This window comes from Vidua macroura, chromosome 2, assembly GCF_024509145.1.
Source record: "Vidua macroura isolate BioBank_ID:100142 chromosome 2, ASM2450914v1, whole genome shotgun sequence".
Classification (NCBI taxonomy): Eukaryota; Metazoa; Chordata; class Aves; order Passeriformes; family Viduidae; genus Vidua; species Vidua macroura.
In genome coordinates, this window is record NC_071572.1 from 13,484,079 (window position 1) to 13,501,922 (window position 17,844).

General features: G+C 36.4%; 1 protein-coding gene across 6 annotated transcripts in view; it reads left to right on the forward strand.

Annotated features, from left to right (window-relative positions):
- The window catches only part of KLHL15 (kelch like family member 15), a 28,335-nt gene extending 10,943 nt beyond the window's left edge, over nt 1-17,392 (forward strand). For 5 of the 6 annotated variants that reach the window (XM_053969819.1, XM_053969820.1, XM_053969821.1 and 2 more), the window contains 2 exons: nt 1,436-2,147; nt 10,530-17,392. In XM_053969819.1, the coding sequence (XP_053825794.1) occupies nt 1,443-2,147; nt 10,530-11,639 (1,815 nt within the window). In that variant the 5' untranslated portion in view covers nt 1,436-1,442 and the 3' untranslated portion in view covers nt 11,640-17,392. The remainder of the gene's footprint in view (nt 1-1,435; nt 2,148-10,529) is intronic. The other variant, XM_053969825.1, reaches the window with a different exon arrangement.
- The last annotated feature ends 452 nt before the right edge of the window (nt 17,393-17,844 follow it).

Consider the following 17,844-nt stretch of genomic DNA (forward strand, 5'->3'; position numbering starts at 1 on the left):
GTAATTTAAGGTGGGATGAAGTGGAAAAAAAGTAGCTGAGCCAATTCTAATAGTTAGTGAATGCCAAATAGGGAAGTTGTTGCTCTTTCTCTCTCTTCCTGCACAAGTATGTGTCCTGCCCTCTGCATCAGGTTGGTTCTTGTGCCAGACCCCACAGTGTCAAGTCAGAATTCAGCTCACTGGGAAGCAGAAAGATTCCTAGTTTTGAGGTTTTGTGTGTGCTGGGGAATCGGGGTGGTCATGTTTCTGTCATGTGTCTTTTTCACGTCTGTCCCTCCCTGCTCTTAGTTTATTTTTTAGTCATGTTTATGAGTTGAATTGACTTTCTGGAGAAGCCCAATGAACCCCAGAAATGGCTCAAAGTAGGCAGCAGGAGCTCAGGTCCTGGAATGTGACAGAGAAGGAAAATGCAGTGTGCTGTGGTCCTTTGATGAATTGTTAATTGGTTGAAGCTGTGTTGGGCAACTTCATCCTACCTAAACCCAAGGAAGCTGAGCAACATTTTGAGAAATTTCTGGATTTTGAATAGGTTTTTATTTTGATTATTGAATTTACTTTAATGGAGTAGGATCCTGCTACTCTTAGATTTTTTTTTTTTATTTGCAGTTTAATTATAGCTTGCATATAAGTAACACTACATTTGCAAATGCTTAATGAGCAATTAAGCTTCATTAAGCCCACTATACAGAATTTTATTTTTTGTGACGTATTCTTGTCAGTGCTTCTTGTTGCCTTAATATTTTGCACTTCATAGATCTCATAACTTAATATTAATCACTATAGTAAGAAATGGGGGGGAACATGATGGGACTGTGTTTTTACAGGAGAAGTGACGTATACAATCTCAAATAGTATCATGAAAATGTTCATTTTCCTACAAATAACTTGAGTAAATTGCGTAAATAACTTTTGATTAAATTGACATAGATTTTAAAACATAATAATTTTTTTTTAGATCATATAATGTACAGATCTACTGAAGCTTGTTTCTGAAGTTAAGGAAGTTTGGCTTCCTTTTATTGAGACCTTTGATATCCAAGAGTGGGTGTTTTATTGCTCCCCTGAGATAAATTCTTTAGAAAGATTAACGTGGGGAAGAGCAAAAAAACCATGACAACCTTTTTAGTTCATTATATGACATGAATTAACTTGGAGTAAGGAATAATTTTGGTAGTGTTGCATAGTTATTTTTGTTCATTACCCTGTTTTTAAAATGAGAATATTTGGTTTGGGGAGAAGTATTTCAAGTTTGTGTTTTAAGTTATTTCCTCAGTTGATTTTTCAGCTGGAGACAGAACAGAAAGAATGGAGAAGACTTTTAAGTCCTTATCAAAGCAATCTCAGTTGGGATTTATCTGGTCAGGAAGGGCTTGTAATATGTTATTAGAAATTACGATTTATTTTTATTTTTATTTATTTTCTTTCTTCCCCCCAGGTGATTCATGGCAGGGGACGTGGAAGGGTTTAGCTCCTCCATCCATGACACCAGTGTCTCTGCAGGATTCAGAGCACTGTATGAGGAGGGATTGCTTCTTGATGTCACACTTGTCATTGAAGACCACCAATTTCAGGCCCATAAAGCACTGCTTGCCACCCAGAGTGATTACTTCAGGATTATGTTCACAGCAGACATGCGAGAACGAGATCAGGACAAAATCCATTTGAAAGGTCTGACAGCTACAGGCTTCAGTCATGTCCTCCAATTCATGTACTATGGAACTATTGAACTGAGTATGAACACTGTTCATGAAATCCTTCAGGCTGCCATGTATGTCCAGCTTATAGAGGTGGTAAAGTTTTGCTGCTCTTTTCTCTTAGCTAAAATCTGCTTAGAAAACTGTGCAGAAATTATGAGACTTCTGGATGATTTTGGTGTAAACATCGAAGGAGTCAGGGAAAAATTGGATTCCTTTCTGCTAGAGAATTTTGTGCCACTCATGTCCAGACCTGACTTTCTTTCATATCTGAGCTTTGAGAAGCTCATGTCTTACTTGGATAATGATCATCTGAGCAGGTTTCCAGAGATAGAGCTGTATGAAGCTGTTCAGGCCTGGCTACGCCATGATAGAAGACGCTGGAGACATACGGACACCATCATTCAGAACATCAGGTTTTGTTTGATGACACCATCCAGTGTTTTTGAGAAGGTTGGTGCATTTGAAAAGCAATAGGCAGGATTCATCATTTAGCTAGGGCAGCATGCCATTCAATAGGTAAGATTCTGGAAGCTATGAAAAGGAACAAAATGATAGCATTTATTTTTCTAATAAAGAAAAGCACAGAAGGCAAACATCTAGAAGTGTTGTCTTTGGTTATTAGACAATAATACTACAGTGGCTGGAGAACAGGTATGTTTGCAGTACATGTTTATATGTGACTTAATGTGGAAAATACCTTTTGAAATAAGGTCACTTGTGTCTAGTTTGATTTCAGACATTCTTAATTGTTTTCCACAAGTTGCTTCTTGCTTTCCAGAGGCTTTAGACCTGCACATAATATGTAGGGTGTATGTTATGATGATTGTTATCAATATAATCAAAAATAGTGACAAATAGATCTTATGTGGCTTAAGTACAGGGGAGGGTTATTTACAAATGACAAGTAGCATCTGCTCTTAAACCTGCAGAGTGGTGTTGTTTTATCTTCAGTGCTTGTGCTATTGCACCGCAGTTAGAAGTAAGCCCTGATCCTGCAAAGTCACACATTGTCTTGGTTGTACACAAGACATAATACAATTAAAAATTATTGATGGTATCAAATGTAATTATTTACTTTAAATATCAGAGGACTCTTTGTAACAGGTGATCTTATAGTTAACTTTCATTGTATGGAGTAAGAGTTAAAAGAGAACTTGCCTTTCCTCCTGCTGAAGAACAGACAAAAAATTGTTTTCTAGTTCTTGAGAATCTCTGAATATTTGTTAACAGTAGAGGATTACAATACTTTGTAAGCAGTTCTCTTACAGGCCAGTAATAGTGTTCAGGTTAGGAATTACTTGATCTGTGCTGTTTTAACAATGTTAATTTTGTGTTATAAGATACAACTTCTGTATTTTTCACTTCTCAATAGGACTTCAGACCCCATGTTTTTGTTGTGCTTCTTACAAATTAATCTTCCATATATTTTTACTTTAGTATCTAGTGAATATACAGAACAGGTTGTATTGGTTTTGGTGGTTTTTCAGGGCCAGTGGATCATCTAAGCAGTAATTCTTAGACTTATTTGTATTTCAGATTATAAGAGCTATTAATTACTTCAGACTAGTGAATTTTTATATTTTTGGGTTTTTTTCTGTATGTGTGAACTGAGTATAGGAAGTAATAATACATAAAATATATTTATGATGCTATATTGGATTATAGACATAAAATAAATACCTAAACATATTTTAGAACACTAATGTAATGTTTATATTGGGTTAAAACATTTTTAATTAGTAGGAGCTCAATTCTGCAGAATACTGTATAGTGTCTTGTTTTAAATAACACTTTTACCATATTAATACATCATTTAAGCGCTTCAGTAATAAAACTTACAGAATTCACAACATATTTTTTTGAGGTTAAGCTAATAAGGTAGGATTTGTGTGAGTCTGCTTCAGCAGTATGAGTTTTGGGAATGGCAGCTCAAGCATCAAGCTGTCTTCAGTTAAATTTCTGTAAGTGCAGGTGGAAGTGTATGTTAGTCTTCAGCATTATATTTGGGTATAACTTCTGGAGTTGGTTTTAATATCACTGGTATAAACCCTGCATACAGTGCTTCTCATGTTTTATCTTGACAGCTACCAAATGGCTCAATAGGTACAAGTTCAGGAGAGCAGTTGTTTTCAGCATGCCAGGTTATATACCTGCATGCAAAAGCTTTATCTGGTAATACCCTCTCTGTTATTTGTATGTGGGAGCAGAGAAAAGCCAGTGCAGATTACAGAGTGAGACAGCTCAGCAGAGGGAAGCAGAGCTAATTATGTCATTTGTTACTGCAGCTAGGAATGCATTTGTGTTCTACCCTGGCTGGAGAGTATTAAGTTATCCAGCAGGACAAGTGACAAAGGACAACTGCAGTTGGAGCCAACATCAGAATATAGAACACTTTATTTTTTCAATAAAAGAGCATGTCTGTTCACTGTTCTGGCAGTAACTCAGAGCGAGCCTGTTTCTTCTTTCTGTAGAATGGGGAAATAGTGGTAAAACTCCCTTTTTTGTAGATCCACAAACAGAATCCACCCTTTTTCTGAAGCCAGCACATACTAAATGCATGAATGTACCAAATACTCTGAGGTTGACTCTTCCAGTTCACCAAACTCTGTATTTGCTATACACTGGCTGGCTTGTTATGTACTTTTTTGTAATCTTTCTAATACACATTTCTCAGATGCCCGTCACTGTAGCATATAAATAACTTATATAATTTAACTTTGCAAGTCATGGTAAGGATACTTTTGTCCTCTTAAGCCATTCTGTTCCATACATCTTTTTTTTTTTTGAGATATGTACAATTTAAAAATCGGTGAGTCTAGATTAATATCTGGAGGCTGATGTGCATTTAGAATGCACAAGTGAAGGTACAGCATATTTGCTTACTACAAAATGTTGTGGAAGAAAGGCTTCTGAACTATGAGTAGGTACTCTTTTGTTCCTCAGCCTTTAAAGTACATGCAGATGCATGGGGAAAAATGGAAATATAAATCAAGTAAGGATTTAGAGAATAGGCAAAGTATTTGGGGAAAAGCACAAGTTTCACTATCCATGTTGTGCTTTCCTTTTTTATTGAACATATCCACGGCTCTGGAAGTCTTGAGGAAGTTGGAGTGCCTTTCACTCAGATCACTGAGTTAATATCCGTGTTACTGGAGGCAACCATGTCATGATTTCCCTGAAATATACTGTTTAAGCTCCATTTAGTTTCCGTGTACTATTCAGATTGAAATGTTGTTTCAAAATCTGTCCTTAAAACCCAGAGATTTTTTATGTCCAGTAAAGGTTTATTAAGTAAGGTTTATTATGACTAACTCATGCTTATTAATTGCTAGCTTAAATCAAAAGTTTACTAATCACTTGTTCATCAGCTTGTATTTTAGAGATAGGATGAATAGCACATTATCTTTGAATATCTGCTCTCCTGTTCCTAGAAAACAGTAATTTTTGAGACGTCAATTTTTGTCAACTTTATGTTCCTGTGACTTTACCTTACATAAATGCGTTGAATTTTTTTTCCCATTTATTTCCATTTCTAGTAGTACATCTGTATCTACTTACACAACTTCATTTGCTGAAGCATAGAATAAGAAGTGTGGATGAAGTTAGGGGCCTCTCTTACTGTAAATAGGTGCTGTGCTCAATATTTTTGGGTGTTAAGATTACTATTGATATTGATTACTGTTGATTTGAATAGATTTGCTAGCAGTATTTATTATGTGCAGAGCTTCTTAATTGTGACATATAGATTGTTGACTCCACTCTGATTTGGGAGATTAGATAGAGTTAGACTCCAGCTTGATTTTGACAATTTCTCTTTCCAGCTTCTAAAAAGGAGCAGCTGAGTAATCAATTTGAGGGCATTGTCCTTGCTGCATAGAGGCTGTGCCTTTCTATGGTTAGGCTGAAAACATTTAAGTGATTTCTATTCTTGCAGAATAGCCCTTCACTGGTACTGAGCAGTTCTCATACCAGATTATAATTGTGATTAGAATATGGCTGGAGATAAATAGATGTGACAATAATAAGGATCCTTGTTAGTGGAGTTGATGGATCTTTAGTTGTGTTTCAGGTTAATCTCTAACAAAATAAGTTTGGGGTTTTGTTTCGAGTAAGAATTTGATCTTCAGAAGTATGATACAGATCATTGTTCACTGGAAAGGTGGGGCATTGCTTCTGTACTCCTAGTAGCTGAGTTTGAGTTGCATCACGCATTCAGAATTGGCAGCCTTAGGAAACATAAGCACAATAAGTTAGAATCTTTAAAACAGTTCTCTGTTTACATGGCTAGAGATGATAAAGTGACATTATGAGCCATTGAGATTTTTCTGTGCTTTTGTTTTTTTTTTTTTTGTCTTTGAGATTTTTTTACCAGTTCTACAGAAGGAAGCAAGATAATAGCCACCCCATATAATAACGTACTAAAATTTAGTAACCAGGTGCACAAATAATAGCTGTTTAGTTTGGGAGTTCAAAAGAATCCTTTCTTTCTGATTTTGAAAGCTTTTTATTGCAAACCTAAGTAACAAGAATACAAATAGAGCAGTAGCTGTAAATGGTTGTATGAGGAAATTTTGTTCTAAAAAGTCTGTATACTGAAGTCAAATGTGTTACAGAACATTTACCTTGCATTTCATTGCTCTTCCTGCAGCTTATAAATTGGCATAATTGTTTTTGGGGAGGGGGAAAGCTGATGAACATAATGTGGGACACAGCTGGTCTTTTGTGGAGATAACTTTTCAAATTAGAAAGTAATGGCTTAATTTTTTGTTTTACTTCTTCATATAATATAAATGCAAGATTTGAAGACTTCCATAGCTGCTACAACTAGAAAAGCATGCATTCAATACAGCAGAAAAATAGGCAATGATTAATCACTGCACTAACTTGGAAAGCCAGCATTTTTTATGGAGTGTTTCACTGGTTTAAAATGAAAAAGAGGAAATGCATTAAAGCTCAAATTTACTGGACTGGAGGGATGCCCCAGGGGGCAAGTGAAGAGATGGATGTTTTTAATTATTTTTACATCTTGTATTATGGAATAACACATTTGATTTTGTTTATGCTTTTCTCAGTCTGTGTAGCAGAAGGACTGACTGTGAACCACTGGTAGTTCATACACTGAGATAGTTCCCATTTCTCCATCTCTGGAGATCTTGTGGAAACTCTTACATCAGGCTGTGTCCAAGCATAACCTCTTTAAGAGGGTTTTCTCCAGAAAATTAAAGAATTGGAAAGAATGTACAGAAAATCACATGAGCAAAGCTTTAGCACTTGGATTAAATTCCTTTTTCCTTTTTTCACGCTGTGACTGGGGTTAATAAGGAAGTCCAACTTAAAATGCCTTTGAGACCCTTCAGGAAGATAACAGAGCAGTTTAAAGAAAAACTTTGAAAATGCTTTGAAGCATTTATATATTTTTATCAATTCAGAGTTGATGATGTACTCTTTAGGAATGCACATTTGTTTCACTTCAGGGTTCCTGACAATTGCTGTACATTTCCACCAGTTTTGCTGAAATCTGTGTGTTCTGTTTGAGTGTTGGTAATTATGGACACATTCTTTCCAGAGCTTCTCCATTTGAACTTAACAGGAAGATTTGTCTGTTGATAAGCACTTTGATATTTGCTGATCAACTTCTTGTTGCTACTTACAGGTAGTGGCAGAGTCAACTTTTGAAAGCTGAGGGCTTTCCTTCTGCGTGTTTTGGGTATCAGATAGAAATTCCTGCAGAGGCCATGGGCTTTCATCTGCTGACATTCACAACTTACAGTTGTTTTAAATACCAAACTACTTTAATTCTAATGCTTGTCTCTTTTGATTATATACACAAGTCATGAAAATTACTGTAAAAATATTTGAAAGTGTAGGCAGGGGGTTTTTATTACTAGTAGGGGCTGAACAGGGCTTTCAAATATTTCTGGAACATTTCATAATGTGTGACTGAAGGTAGGCCAAATGACCTACATTTGCTTTGTTTTCATTTGCATTAACCAAGTGTGAGCAGTCTGTACTTTCCTATGGGCATGTCCTAACATTCATCTTAGACCATCATTTGAGGTGGATGGCTAAAAACAGGGATATTTTTCCTTGACAGCCAAGTCTAGGAATGTTCCAATTAGCTTTTTTTACCAGAAGTGAGGTAGTTGATCACTCTTGTTTTGTGGGATTTTTTTCTGCATGTTGTAAGAATTGCTAGTGCTTGTGTATTTTCATGTTTAGCTCTTCAAACTTGTTGTGCTTGTCGAAGCTTCCCCGTGAACTTCAGTCACAGAGGGGTGTTAATAACTGGGAGTTGCATTTGCTCTGTCATGTCTTTTTCATTTGAGGTAAGAGCTTGAGGCTTTGCTTTGACATGAGTGTCTTTGTCAAGACAAGCAGTAGTAAACTAATGGATTGATTCCCTGGTCTTAAGGGTCTCTCTCTGGAATCAGAGATACTCCATGTTTTCTTTGGCATGCTCTCATGGGGTGAGATTTAGGCTATGTGGAGGAGTACAGTGATGAAGTTGTAGGCATATTTTAATTCCAGTTTCTGGCTGGCATTCCAATTTCTAGATTTAATAAGAGAGTTGTAAATGCTGAGGGAGAAAGAAAAAAAAATTCAATCTCTGCCAGGCTTTACTGATATGCTTCACATTGTAAGCATGTTGATCCTGTTGTCTTCCATAACTGTCCAAGAAAGCCTGAACTGCATATAGATGGAACAAAGATAATTTGTATTTTCATTTAACTCCAAAGAGGATAGCTCCAGTTTGGGAATGCCTGAAGTAGTCCTGCTGGTTTAGAATTTGAAAGTTCCTTTTAAGGATAAAGTAGCCCAGCCATGATTCTTTGTTATTTTAACTTCCTTTTTCATTTTTTTAACCTTTATATGTTACCATTTTTCTGTGCTGTGGTTCTCCCTGCCAGCATATTTTCTGTAATTTATGTTCAGTCTTTTCAGTCAGGCAAGGTATATGGTTTATTCTAACAAATACCACATGAGCAAATCCGCCTTTGTATGACATATTATTTATTTGCAACAAGAAAATAGAGCTGTTGTTCCCACAAGAGTTGGGCTTACTGTGTGTTTTCTGTAAGTACCATACCTGAGAGACCTTTTTGCTCCAAAATCACTTCTGGTAAAAACAGTAGAAAGAGGCTGGGCATTGCTTCAAGAATAATATATATGATCTGCATGTGACCATCCTCCTTTTTTTCAAACAAAGATTAGCTGAATGTGTCAAAATTAAAGTGGAGGAAAGAAAAAGTGTAAATAAAAACATCAAGTCACTGTCACTCTTGAGCTATACATTTCTTTGCAATAGTAGGTTAATATTTGGCTTTTTGAAATCTGGTGTTTCAAACTGTCTCAAAAACTGTGCAAATTGTGTTCTGTAATAACAGTTCAAAAGATTTTAAAAAAAAATAATTATTTGACAGCAGAATGTCTTAATTACTACACAAGGAAGATATGATTACCAGATGGCTAACAAAATTTTAGTGGTATGTGTTTATGGAACAAGCAGCTACTTTATTCACAAGGTATAAAGAACATTAATTTGTAAATTGTTTTCCATATATGTCAAATTTCCTACCACCACCCCTGAGGCATTTGTTCTTTGGGACAGAGAATAGGAGGAGGTGGGGTAAAAGATACTTAAAAAGAATAGCTCCTGGTGTTACCTTGTGGTCACTTGAAATTTCAGAGTGGCCTCTTGATTTTTTTTCAGAGCATTGCTTCTTATTTGGAGCTGGTGGATACTAAAGGCTTTTAGACTGTTTGAAAGCAATCCAATTTTATGTGAAAGAAACTGGGATTTAGGATCAAATCTGATGGAGGGTTTGTGGATTTGGCAGCATCTAGCAGGTTTTGATTTGTTTCAGAAGTGTGATTCAGAATGCTGTGTTACACCAGACTCTACAGGAAGAGTGAGGCATCTGAAGAGATTCCCACGGTGAGCTGAGGATTGCCTTGAGCTAGATGAATTAAAATGTTCAAGACAGGGGTGTGTTTTGGAATGGTCTCAGGACCAGCCTCAGGCATTTGGATTGGCTTAGACAGTAGGAAGGGTCCCAGAAGGAATTTTTATTTTCCCTTGTGGCTACAACTCCAATAAAACTGAGCAGGGATGGCTTTTAGGTTGTAACTCTCACCTGGGAAGCGGAAGCTCAAACCTACCTCTGCAATTTGCCAAAGAAATGCACAACCAAAGGATTATAGGTGGAGATGTTTCTTTCTTGTGTTAAAGGCATGTGTTAACATGTGGAGACTCACAGAGGGGAAGCCATAAGGTCGTCATCGTGATGAGTGGTTGGTGAAAGCACATATTCTGAAGGAAGGCAGTTGGGTACCTTCCCTTCCCACCCCATGGCAATTAAATAGCCCTGTGAGCCTAGCATTTGAGAGCTCAGGCTTCATTTCTGAGAATTCAGGAAAAAAACAGATCTTGGTAACCACAGAAGATGGGTGTGTAGAGTGTCTTTGAAACCCAGGAAAAGATGGAATTTTTAATTTGGGTGCTTTGCCGATTAAGCAGGAGATGAACAGAAGCTGTTTTCAGGAGAAGGAATAATGGGTTTTAGACTTGGGGATTTCAGTTGTGCCTAATTCCAGCATAAATTCTGCATGTGATTATTCTGCTGAAAATGTTAGTCACTGCTCTTAATCACTAAATTGCCTTCTGGATTTTGGATAACAATACATGATAACATAAACCTTCATGCATAAATGCAATTGCTCTCAAGATTGCTTGAATGAAACAAAATAATCTTCTAATGACATATAGTGATTTAGGTTTTCTGGATTGTTTCTCTTGGTCAGAATTTTAATATCTTTTAAATGTATTCATAGGTAAAAACATCAGAGTTTTATCGATACTCCCGGCAACTGCGACATGAGGTTGACCAAGCCATGAATTACTTTCATAGCGTTCACCAACAGCCTTTGATGGAAATGAAATCGAACAAAATTCGTTCCGCCAAACCCCAGACTGCAGTATTTAGAGGAATGATAGGACACAGTATGGTAAACAGTAAAATTCTTCTCTTGCACAAACCAAGGGTCTGGTGGGAACTAGAGGGTCCTCAAGTACCTTTACGACCAGACTGCCTTGCCATTGTAAATAACTTTGTGTTCTTATTAGGTGGGGAAGAACTGGGGCCAGATGGTGAGTTCCATGCTTCATCCAAAGTGTTTAGATATGACCCAAGACAGAACACTTGGTTACGAATGGCAGACATGTCTGTGCCACGTTCTGAGTTTGCTGTTGGAGTGATTGGCAGGTATGTTTATGCGGTGGCTGGGAGAACCAGGGATGAAACGTTTTACTCCACTGAACGCTATGATATTACTGAAGATAAATGGGAATTTGTGGATCCCTATCCAGTCAATAAGTACGGACATGAAGGGACTGTGCTTGGTAACAAGTTGTATATCACTGGTGGAATTACATCATCTTCAACTTCTAAGCAAGTGTGTGTGTTTGATCCCAGTAAAGAAGGGACAGTAGAGCAGCGAACACGGAGAACTCAAGTGGTCACTAACTGTTGGGAGAACAAATGTAAAATGAATTATGCGAGATGCTTTCACAAAATGATTTCTTATAATGGTAAGCTTTATGTCTTTGGTGGTGTCTGTGTGATCCTGAGAGCTTCCTTTGAATCTCAAGGATGTCCATCTACAGAGGTTTATGACCCTGATACCGATCAATGGACTATATTGGCTTCCATGCCAATAGGTAGGAGCGGTCATGGTGTAGCTGTTCTGGACAAACAGATAATGGTTCTTGGAGGCCTTTGTTACAATGGTCATTACAGTGATTCAATTCTCACTTTTGATCCAGAGGAAAACAAATGGAAAGAAGATGAATATCCAAGGATGCCGTGCAAGCTGGATGGCTTACAGGTCTGCAGCCTGCACTTCCCTGAGTATGTTTTGGAGCATGTTAGACGTTGCAGCTAAAATGGAATGAAAAACCCAATCAAATGCAAAAGAGCTATACTAATTTGTTGAAAAAAATTACAAACCAGTTGAATTCCGGCAGAGACATTTCCTTGCGTATAAGAACAATGGCTAAATGCTCAAGAGAAACAGGATGTACAGGGAGTGTACTTACCAAGTTTATTAGAAAAGGTGATAGTTGGTCTGACCTTGTGAAAGCTTTGTTGGTTTTTTTTTAACAAATATAATTGTAAGAATGAGAAAAAAAATATATTTTTGAGTCTGCTTTTTTTTTTGATAACATTTTATGTCCACAATGTGTTCTCTTTTTTTTAATGGCCATTATACCACTATGCTTTTGAAATAAGTTGAGTTTGACAAAATATTTGTGAAAGGAAGAGAAGAAAGATGTTACTTTCATTTTTTATTGAGCATCAAAATACCTGTACTTGGGTACAACCAGGTATAAAGTAACAAACCAAACTATTTCTGTATCTTATGTTGTCTTTTAGATGCTTTTTCCATTAACTGCAAAGTATTCTCAAATCTACTAGGTGTTTTTGTTTTCCCTTATTTACGTTGGAGAAGAATTTTAACCCTTTTGCATGACCCTTTTCCTGGTTTTGTACAGTTGTACCAGTAAGTCTGCCAAAATGCAAATTACACATTTTCTACTAAATTGAAAACAAAGCATTTTTATATTCAAAACACTATTTCTATGCTGCCTTCTATTGTCTGTGTTGTGTTTGTTGGTGAGTAAAAAAATGTATAGACACTTGTGCATACACTGTAAAAACTGTATATAAATGCATCTTTTTATGTGCAGTTACAATATTATATTTTAACTAGTGCACAGATTCAGCCATATCTGTTGAATTTAGGGTATTCTTTCATGAGCTAAATAGTTCAAAGTTCTTAAGTGAAACTGGAAGCCTCATTTGGTATCAAAGTATCTTATCTTTAGTATATACTGATTGATTCAGTAACCTTAAACTCTTTATATTGTTGCTACATAATGAACTGTTAGTTATTTGTTATTTTATAAATTATTTCTTAAAAAGTAAACTCATTTTACCTGAGTTTCTTTTTGGTTTCCATGTGCTGCCCAGTTTTCTTTTTTCTTAAAAATAGAAAATGTCAATAAGCAAATGCTCAGCACTGCTGTACCCCACAGTTATTTTTGGAACTGGATATGCTACAATTTATTGTCAATACTTTTCTTATACTCACACTTCAATATGAGTACTCATACTGAAGTGTGAGTATAGGAAAAGTATGAGTACTCATATTGAAGTGGTATAATATTTTTATTATTATTATTTAATTATTAACTGTTAAGAACTACTGTGTTTTGAGAATGTGGAGTTAGGTGATTGGTTTGTTAGTATAATTTCTGTTTCTTTTATAAAAACCTGCAGAACTATGGCTACTGACCTTGGAGTGCCTGAATAGAGATGGCTGGTCCAAGAGGGCTTTGACTATTCCGTTGTGTTAACTTGCAGGTATAAATTACAGTAGATTGATAAGAATTATCTGCCAAGGCATAAATAGTAACAGTTAACTGCATTTGGACTGTCTTTGTGGATGTAAATTAGCCACTTCTAGAGCCCAAAGGAGACATCTGGGGAAGCTGAAGGCTCACATGTAGTTCAGATGCTGAAACGTGAGCTGCATATTTTGTAAAATCTTATGCTGCTGTTTCATTTTAAGCAATAGGCTTTACTTTATATGCAGCAATGCAAAACCACTTTATTCAGCATCTTCCAGTCAGAATTCACTGTAGAAAAGGAATGTACAGTACTCAGGGAGTTCAAAAGAATGCACTTACGAAGGGACCAAAATCACCCTACATTTTCTACGTTAAAAATAACACCTACTTGTGTAAATGAATTTCAAATAATAGAAGTTAAAACAATGTGTAAAACTTCTCATACTGTGTTCCGGTATTTATAACATAATTTGTAGGAATTATGTTCTGGGTTGAAATGTCAGTTTTTGGAGCTATATGGCAAGTCATCAGATTTTTAGGATTTGTTTATTGTTAGAAATTATTTATTAATCGAGTATTTTCATATGTTTTAAAACGAAGAGGGAATGCTTGCCATCATAGCTGTAGTGATAAGTTATTTGCACCAGAAGGGACTGGACCAAATATTGATATTCAGCCTTCTGATGCAGACTAGTTTGCAGCTAAATTTGTCTTTTTTAATAAGAATTCAGTTTACTGAATTAGAAATCTAATTTACTTTCTTGATAGCCTAACTTAAAGAAAATGTGGCTTACACTAAAACCTCAGTTTCACTGTGAGATGTGTACATCACCCTACATGGGAAGAGATAAACTGACTCTGGTAGGTGCTGGCTGTGTGCTGACTGTACATAGTTCATGGAATATTGGGGCACAAGAGAAAAAAAAAACAAGTTGGGGGATTTTTGTTTGTTTGTTGGGATTGTTTTTTTTGTTGGTATGTTTGGTGGTTTTGTTGTTATTTTTTTGTCACCAGCTCATTTCTTAATGGGGCAGCAAGCTAATCCTGTGTGAGGCGGCTGTCAAGGGCATGTTACATAGAGTAGAGTACTTCACTTTGTGGGGCCAGTGCCAGTGTGAGGAGCAGCCCTGGATCTGGATATCTGGTGTTCAGGAGTCAGATGTCTTGGAGACATGGCCAAGACTTTATTAAAAGTAGTGGTAAGGATATGAGTGTCTCAAGTTACATTTTTGAGTCTGCATTTAAGCGCTTTCTGAAGTTCTGTGCACTCAGCAGCTGCCACTGAAGTCATTGCTGAGTGCTGACGCTTGAAAAATGAAGAACCAGAACGGTTTTGGTGCTCTGCTTTTAAGCTCATGTTTATCTTCAGGAGCCCAGTTCTGAAAGATCTTGTTCAGGATTGTAGTAGTAATTGTTCTCTGAAATTATAATTGAACTGTTAGTTTCAGCTTCCCTGAAGCTATGTCTCCACTGAGAGGCCGGCTGTAGCCTTTCCAGCATTAGGGATGGTTGGAATTTGCTTGGGATTAGAATGGAGGGGATATGTGAGAATGTTTTGTCAATTTACATATCTACCGTGCTTTCATTGTTTGACACCTGAAATATGAAAATTAGCTTCTTTTCTCCTTTGTATAAGTATAATGGAACTTTTGAGACAGTTACTTTGGTTACTTGGAGGGATTTTTTAATTGATTTTTTTTTTTTTATGTTTGCTCTTAGTATTTAGCTCCAGATAATTTAGTACCTTAATGGGAACAAACCTAAGATGGCTAATAAGAATTGCCTATTACTATCAAATTTTGAGCATTATGGTCAGATTAAGATGGGTTTTAAAAAACATTTAAATGCCTCTCATTTGTCAAGGAATAGCTAAGTTCTGATCTTTGGTTATTAGATTTGAGGAGGTTCTCCTATTCCCATCCCATGATGGAATACCAGCAAATCTAAGGTCACCCACATATGATTTGCTTTGAAAAGCAAATGTACTTGCCTTTTTTTAGAAAGGTGGACATCGTGAGTTGCAGTTTAGGGGTTTTTTTTCCACATCTATAGAAAAAATGTGTCAGCGTCATGTCTTAATTTAGCAACCAACTTCAGGAAGAAATTTTCTTTTCAAACGAGACAATGGACAAAAAGCACAGTGTTCCTGTAAAGGGACTGGATACTGCCAGTTCCCATTTCATATGCTCTTAGGTCTGTTTTTAGGGGGCAGATTTTTTTTGTAAGTGCTGCATAAGGAAAAAATAGCTCACTTTCTGCCACAAAGTGTAGGTAGTTTCATTGTGGGAGGCAATGGAATCTCCAATCAGCTGGCAAAAGGAAACTTTAGGTATTTTTTTCCCCATTAATTCAACTGGAAGAAAGCAGATCTTAGGTTTACAGAGGTCCTGCTGTTTCAGAAAGCACTGCTAGCAAGTGGCAGCATATGAGCTACCTGGCAATCTGCTTTTATGTTACTTTCTTTTGAAAAATGTGGATGCCCTACTTCCTGCAGTATGATAGCAGTCCTGTTAGAACTAGCTCTGAGGGTTTGACTGTAATATTTCCCTGGTTCCTGAGCTTTGTAGCTATGTATTCTCGAGGCCCTCCTGCCTTAGAATCCTAAGTGCTGCCTTTCTTCATGCTGATAATATTGTAACTACTTGTGTCAGGGATGAAGCTTCACTTGACACTCAGGAAACAAAGATAAAATTCAGCAGCTGCAGATTCAAACTGATGTAAAAAACCCCATTGCTTAACTCATTATGTCCATTCTTTAGCAAAGGGAGGGTAAGCATTGTGGGGAGACACTGACAGTTCTTTAAAATAAACTTAGAGTTTGTGTCAGCCTGCATATGTCAAAGTCTTTTTAGAAGTAGTTGCATTTGTAGAGGTATTTTGCCTTTTTAATATACTTTTTCTTTAAAAAAAAAAAGAGAATTGGGCCCCAGATTCTTTTAACACTTCAGATGTGGACTTCACAAATGTGAATAGTCCAATACAAAGAAACAGAAAGTTCTAAGCTACTTAAAGGAAAACATGTAAGCACATGTGTTACTAAGCCTGTGCTTAAGAGTTTATTGGGTTGGGGCCATCAGAGAAAACATCTCTACTGCTAATAAAAATATATATAGGTGGTGAAGTTACTTGAATACATATAGGTGGTGAAGTTGTCTGTCACACATGGTGGAGTTTACTGAAGGAGAGTGGGAAAGAACATAACTGGAAAACACATCATCTGTTTGAACACATCATCATCTTGCTGGTGTCCCGTAGCTAACATTCTGAGATCTTCATGTTTGTTAAACAACTTAAAGCTGCTTAAAATAAATACTAATGACTACTTTTGCATCTGTATTCTATTTTTGGAAGTTGGTGAGTAACTTGAAAATTTCCATTTTTTGTGGGTAAACTTCATAAAACATAGTTGTATGTGGCAGGTGGCAGAAAAACTAACTTGTTTTGAGCACAGCTTTTCTGTGTGTCCCTCTACTAATTTTTTTTACGCTTCTCTAAGTTCAATTTATGTAATCTTTTAAAAATAGCTTTCAAAAATCAATTTTAAATACCTTCGGATTAATATTAAGTTGGTAGCTAGGGGAAGATAATTTCTATTTGCAGATGGTTTTTATTTATGGTTCTGGTAGAAAAATCTTACTGTAAGTCTAGGAAATGAAGTGCTCTGTAGGACTGTAAAGTCAGCTGTATTTAGGGGGGCTTTAATTACCTCAGTGGGACCCACCTAAATTTTATGTCAGTGTTGGAGCAGGTGAAGGGAAGAGTGAATTTTGTTTTCATGTTAAATATTTTTCCCTATATATTGTTATTTTTGTAGATCTTTCTAAAATAAATTATTATATGCTGGAGATTGCAGTTCCACTATAATATTCCACAATTCCAGTGTACAATATCAGATTGTTTGTATTGAAAAGAATGTATTTGATAAGTTAACAGGAAAAGTTATTTTCAAACTGTGCTGTGTTTGTGTCTAGCTATTGGAAATACTTTTCCTATAGAAAATCAAAATTATATGTATATGTCCTCATATATACATTTGGATTAACTGTCTAATGATTACCCTAGAACTGCTATAAGCTTATCTAAATAATTTAAGAATTGTCTCTTTTTAAATATTTTAAAGCATTTTTCTTGTCTTCTTTTTTTTTTTTGGCAGAAAGTAATTTTCCCTTGCTATGGCTACAGTATGCTCAGACTTGCATATGTGCTCTGTTTGGGTTTCAGGCTGAAACAAATGTATAAAATGTGTATAAAGAAAAGTGTAAATAAAATATTTTTAATCTTTAAACAGTCTTGTGTAAGCTTTGTAGTACTCAAAAATGTAGTGGACCTGGATTATCTTCTCCAGGACTTCAGAGATGACTCAGTTAAACAGCTCTTCAAAACTGTCTTGCTGCAATATTTATGTAAGATTTTATTAAAGCTGTTCCATCAAGTTGGATGTGCTTATATAAACAACTTCAAGCTCTTCTCTTTAGCTTTGTTTCACAGGTGTCTTCCCTGTCTTAATTGCTGGAGTGTTTATCTATTTACTCTGCATTTCAGGCTTGAACAAATATTCGGAGTTGACTTGGTTGTTACATTTGTCCCCTGGTGTTGAAGTTATGAATTCAAACTGCCAAGGCTGAGCAGCCAGGGCAGCCTTTGGTGTTGGCCAGCAGCCAGGAGAGAGCATTCCCTGCTGTGGGGCTCCCAGACAAGGTGTGTTCCTCGCACACCTGGACCTCAGAGTGCCAGAAG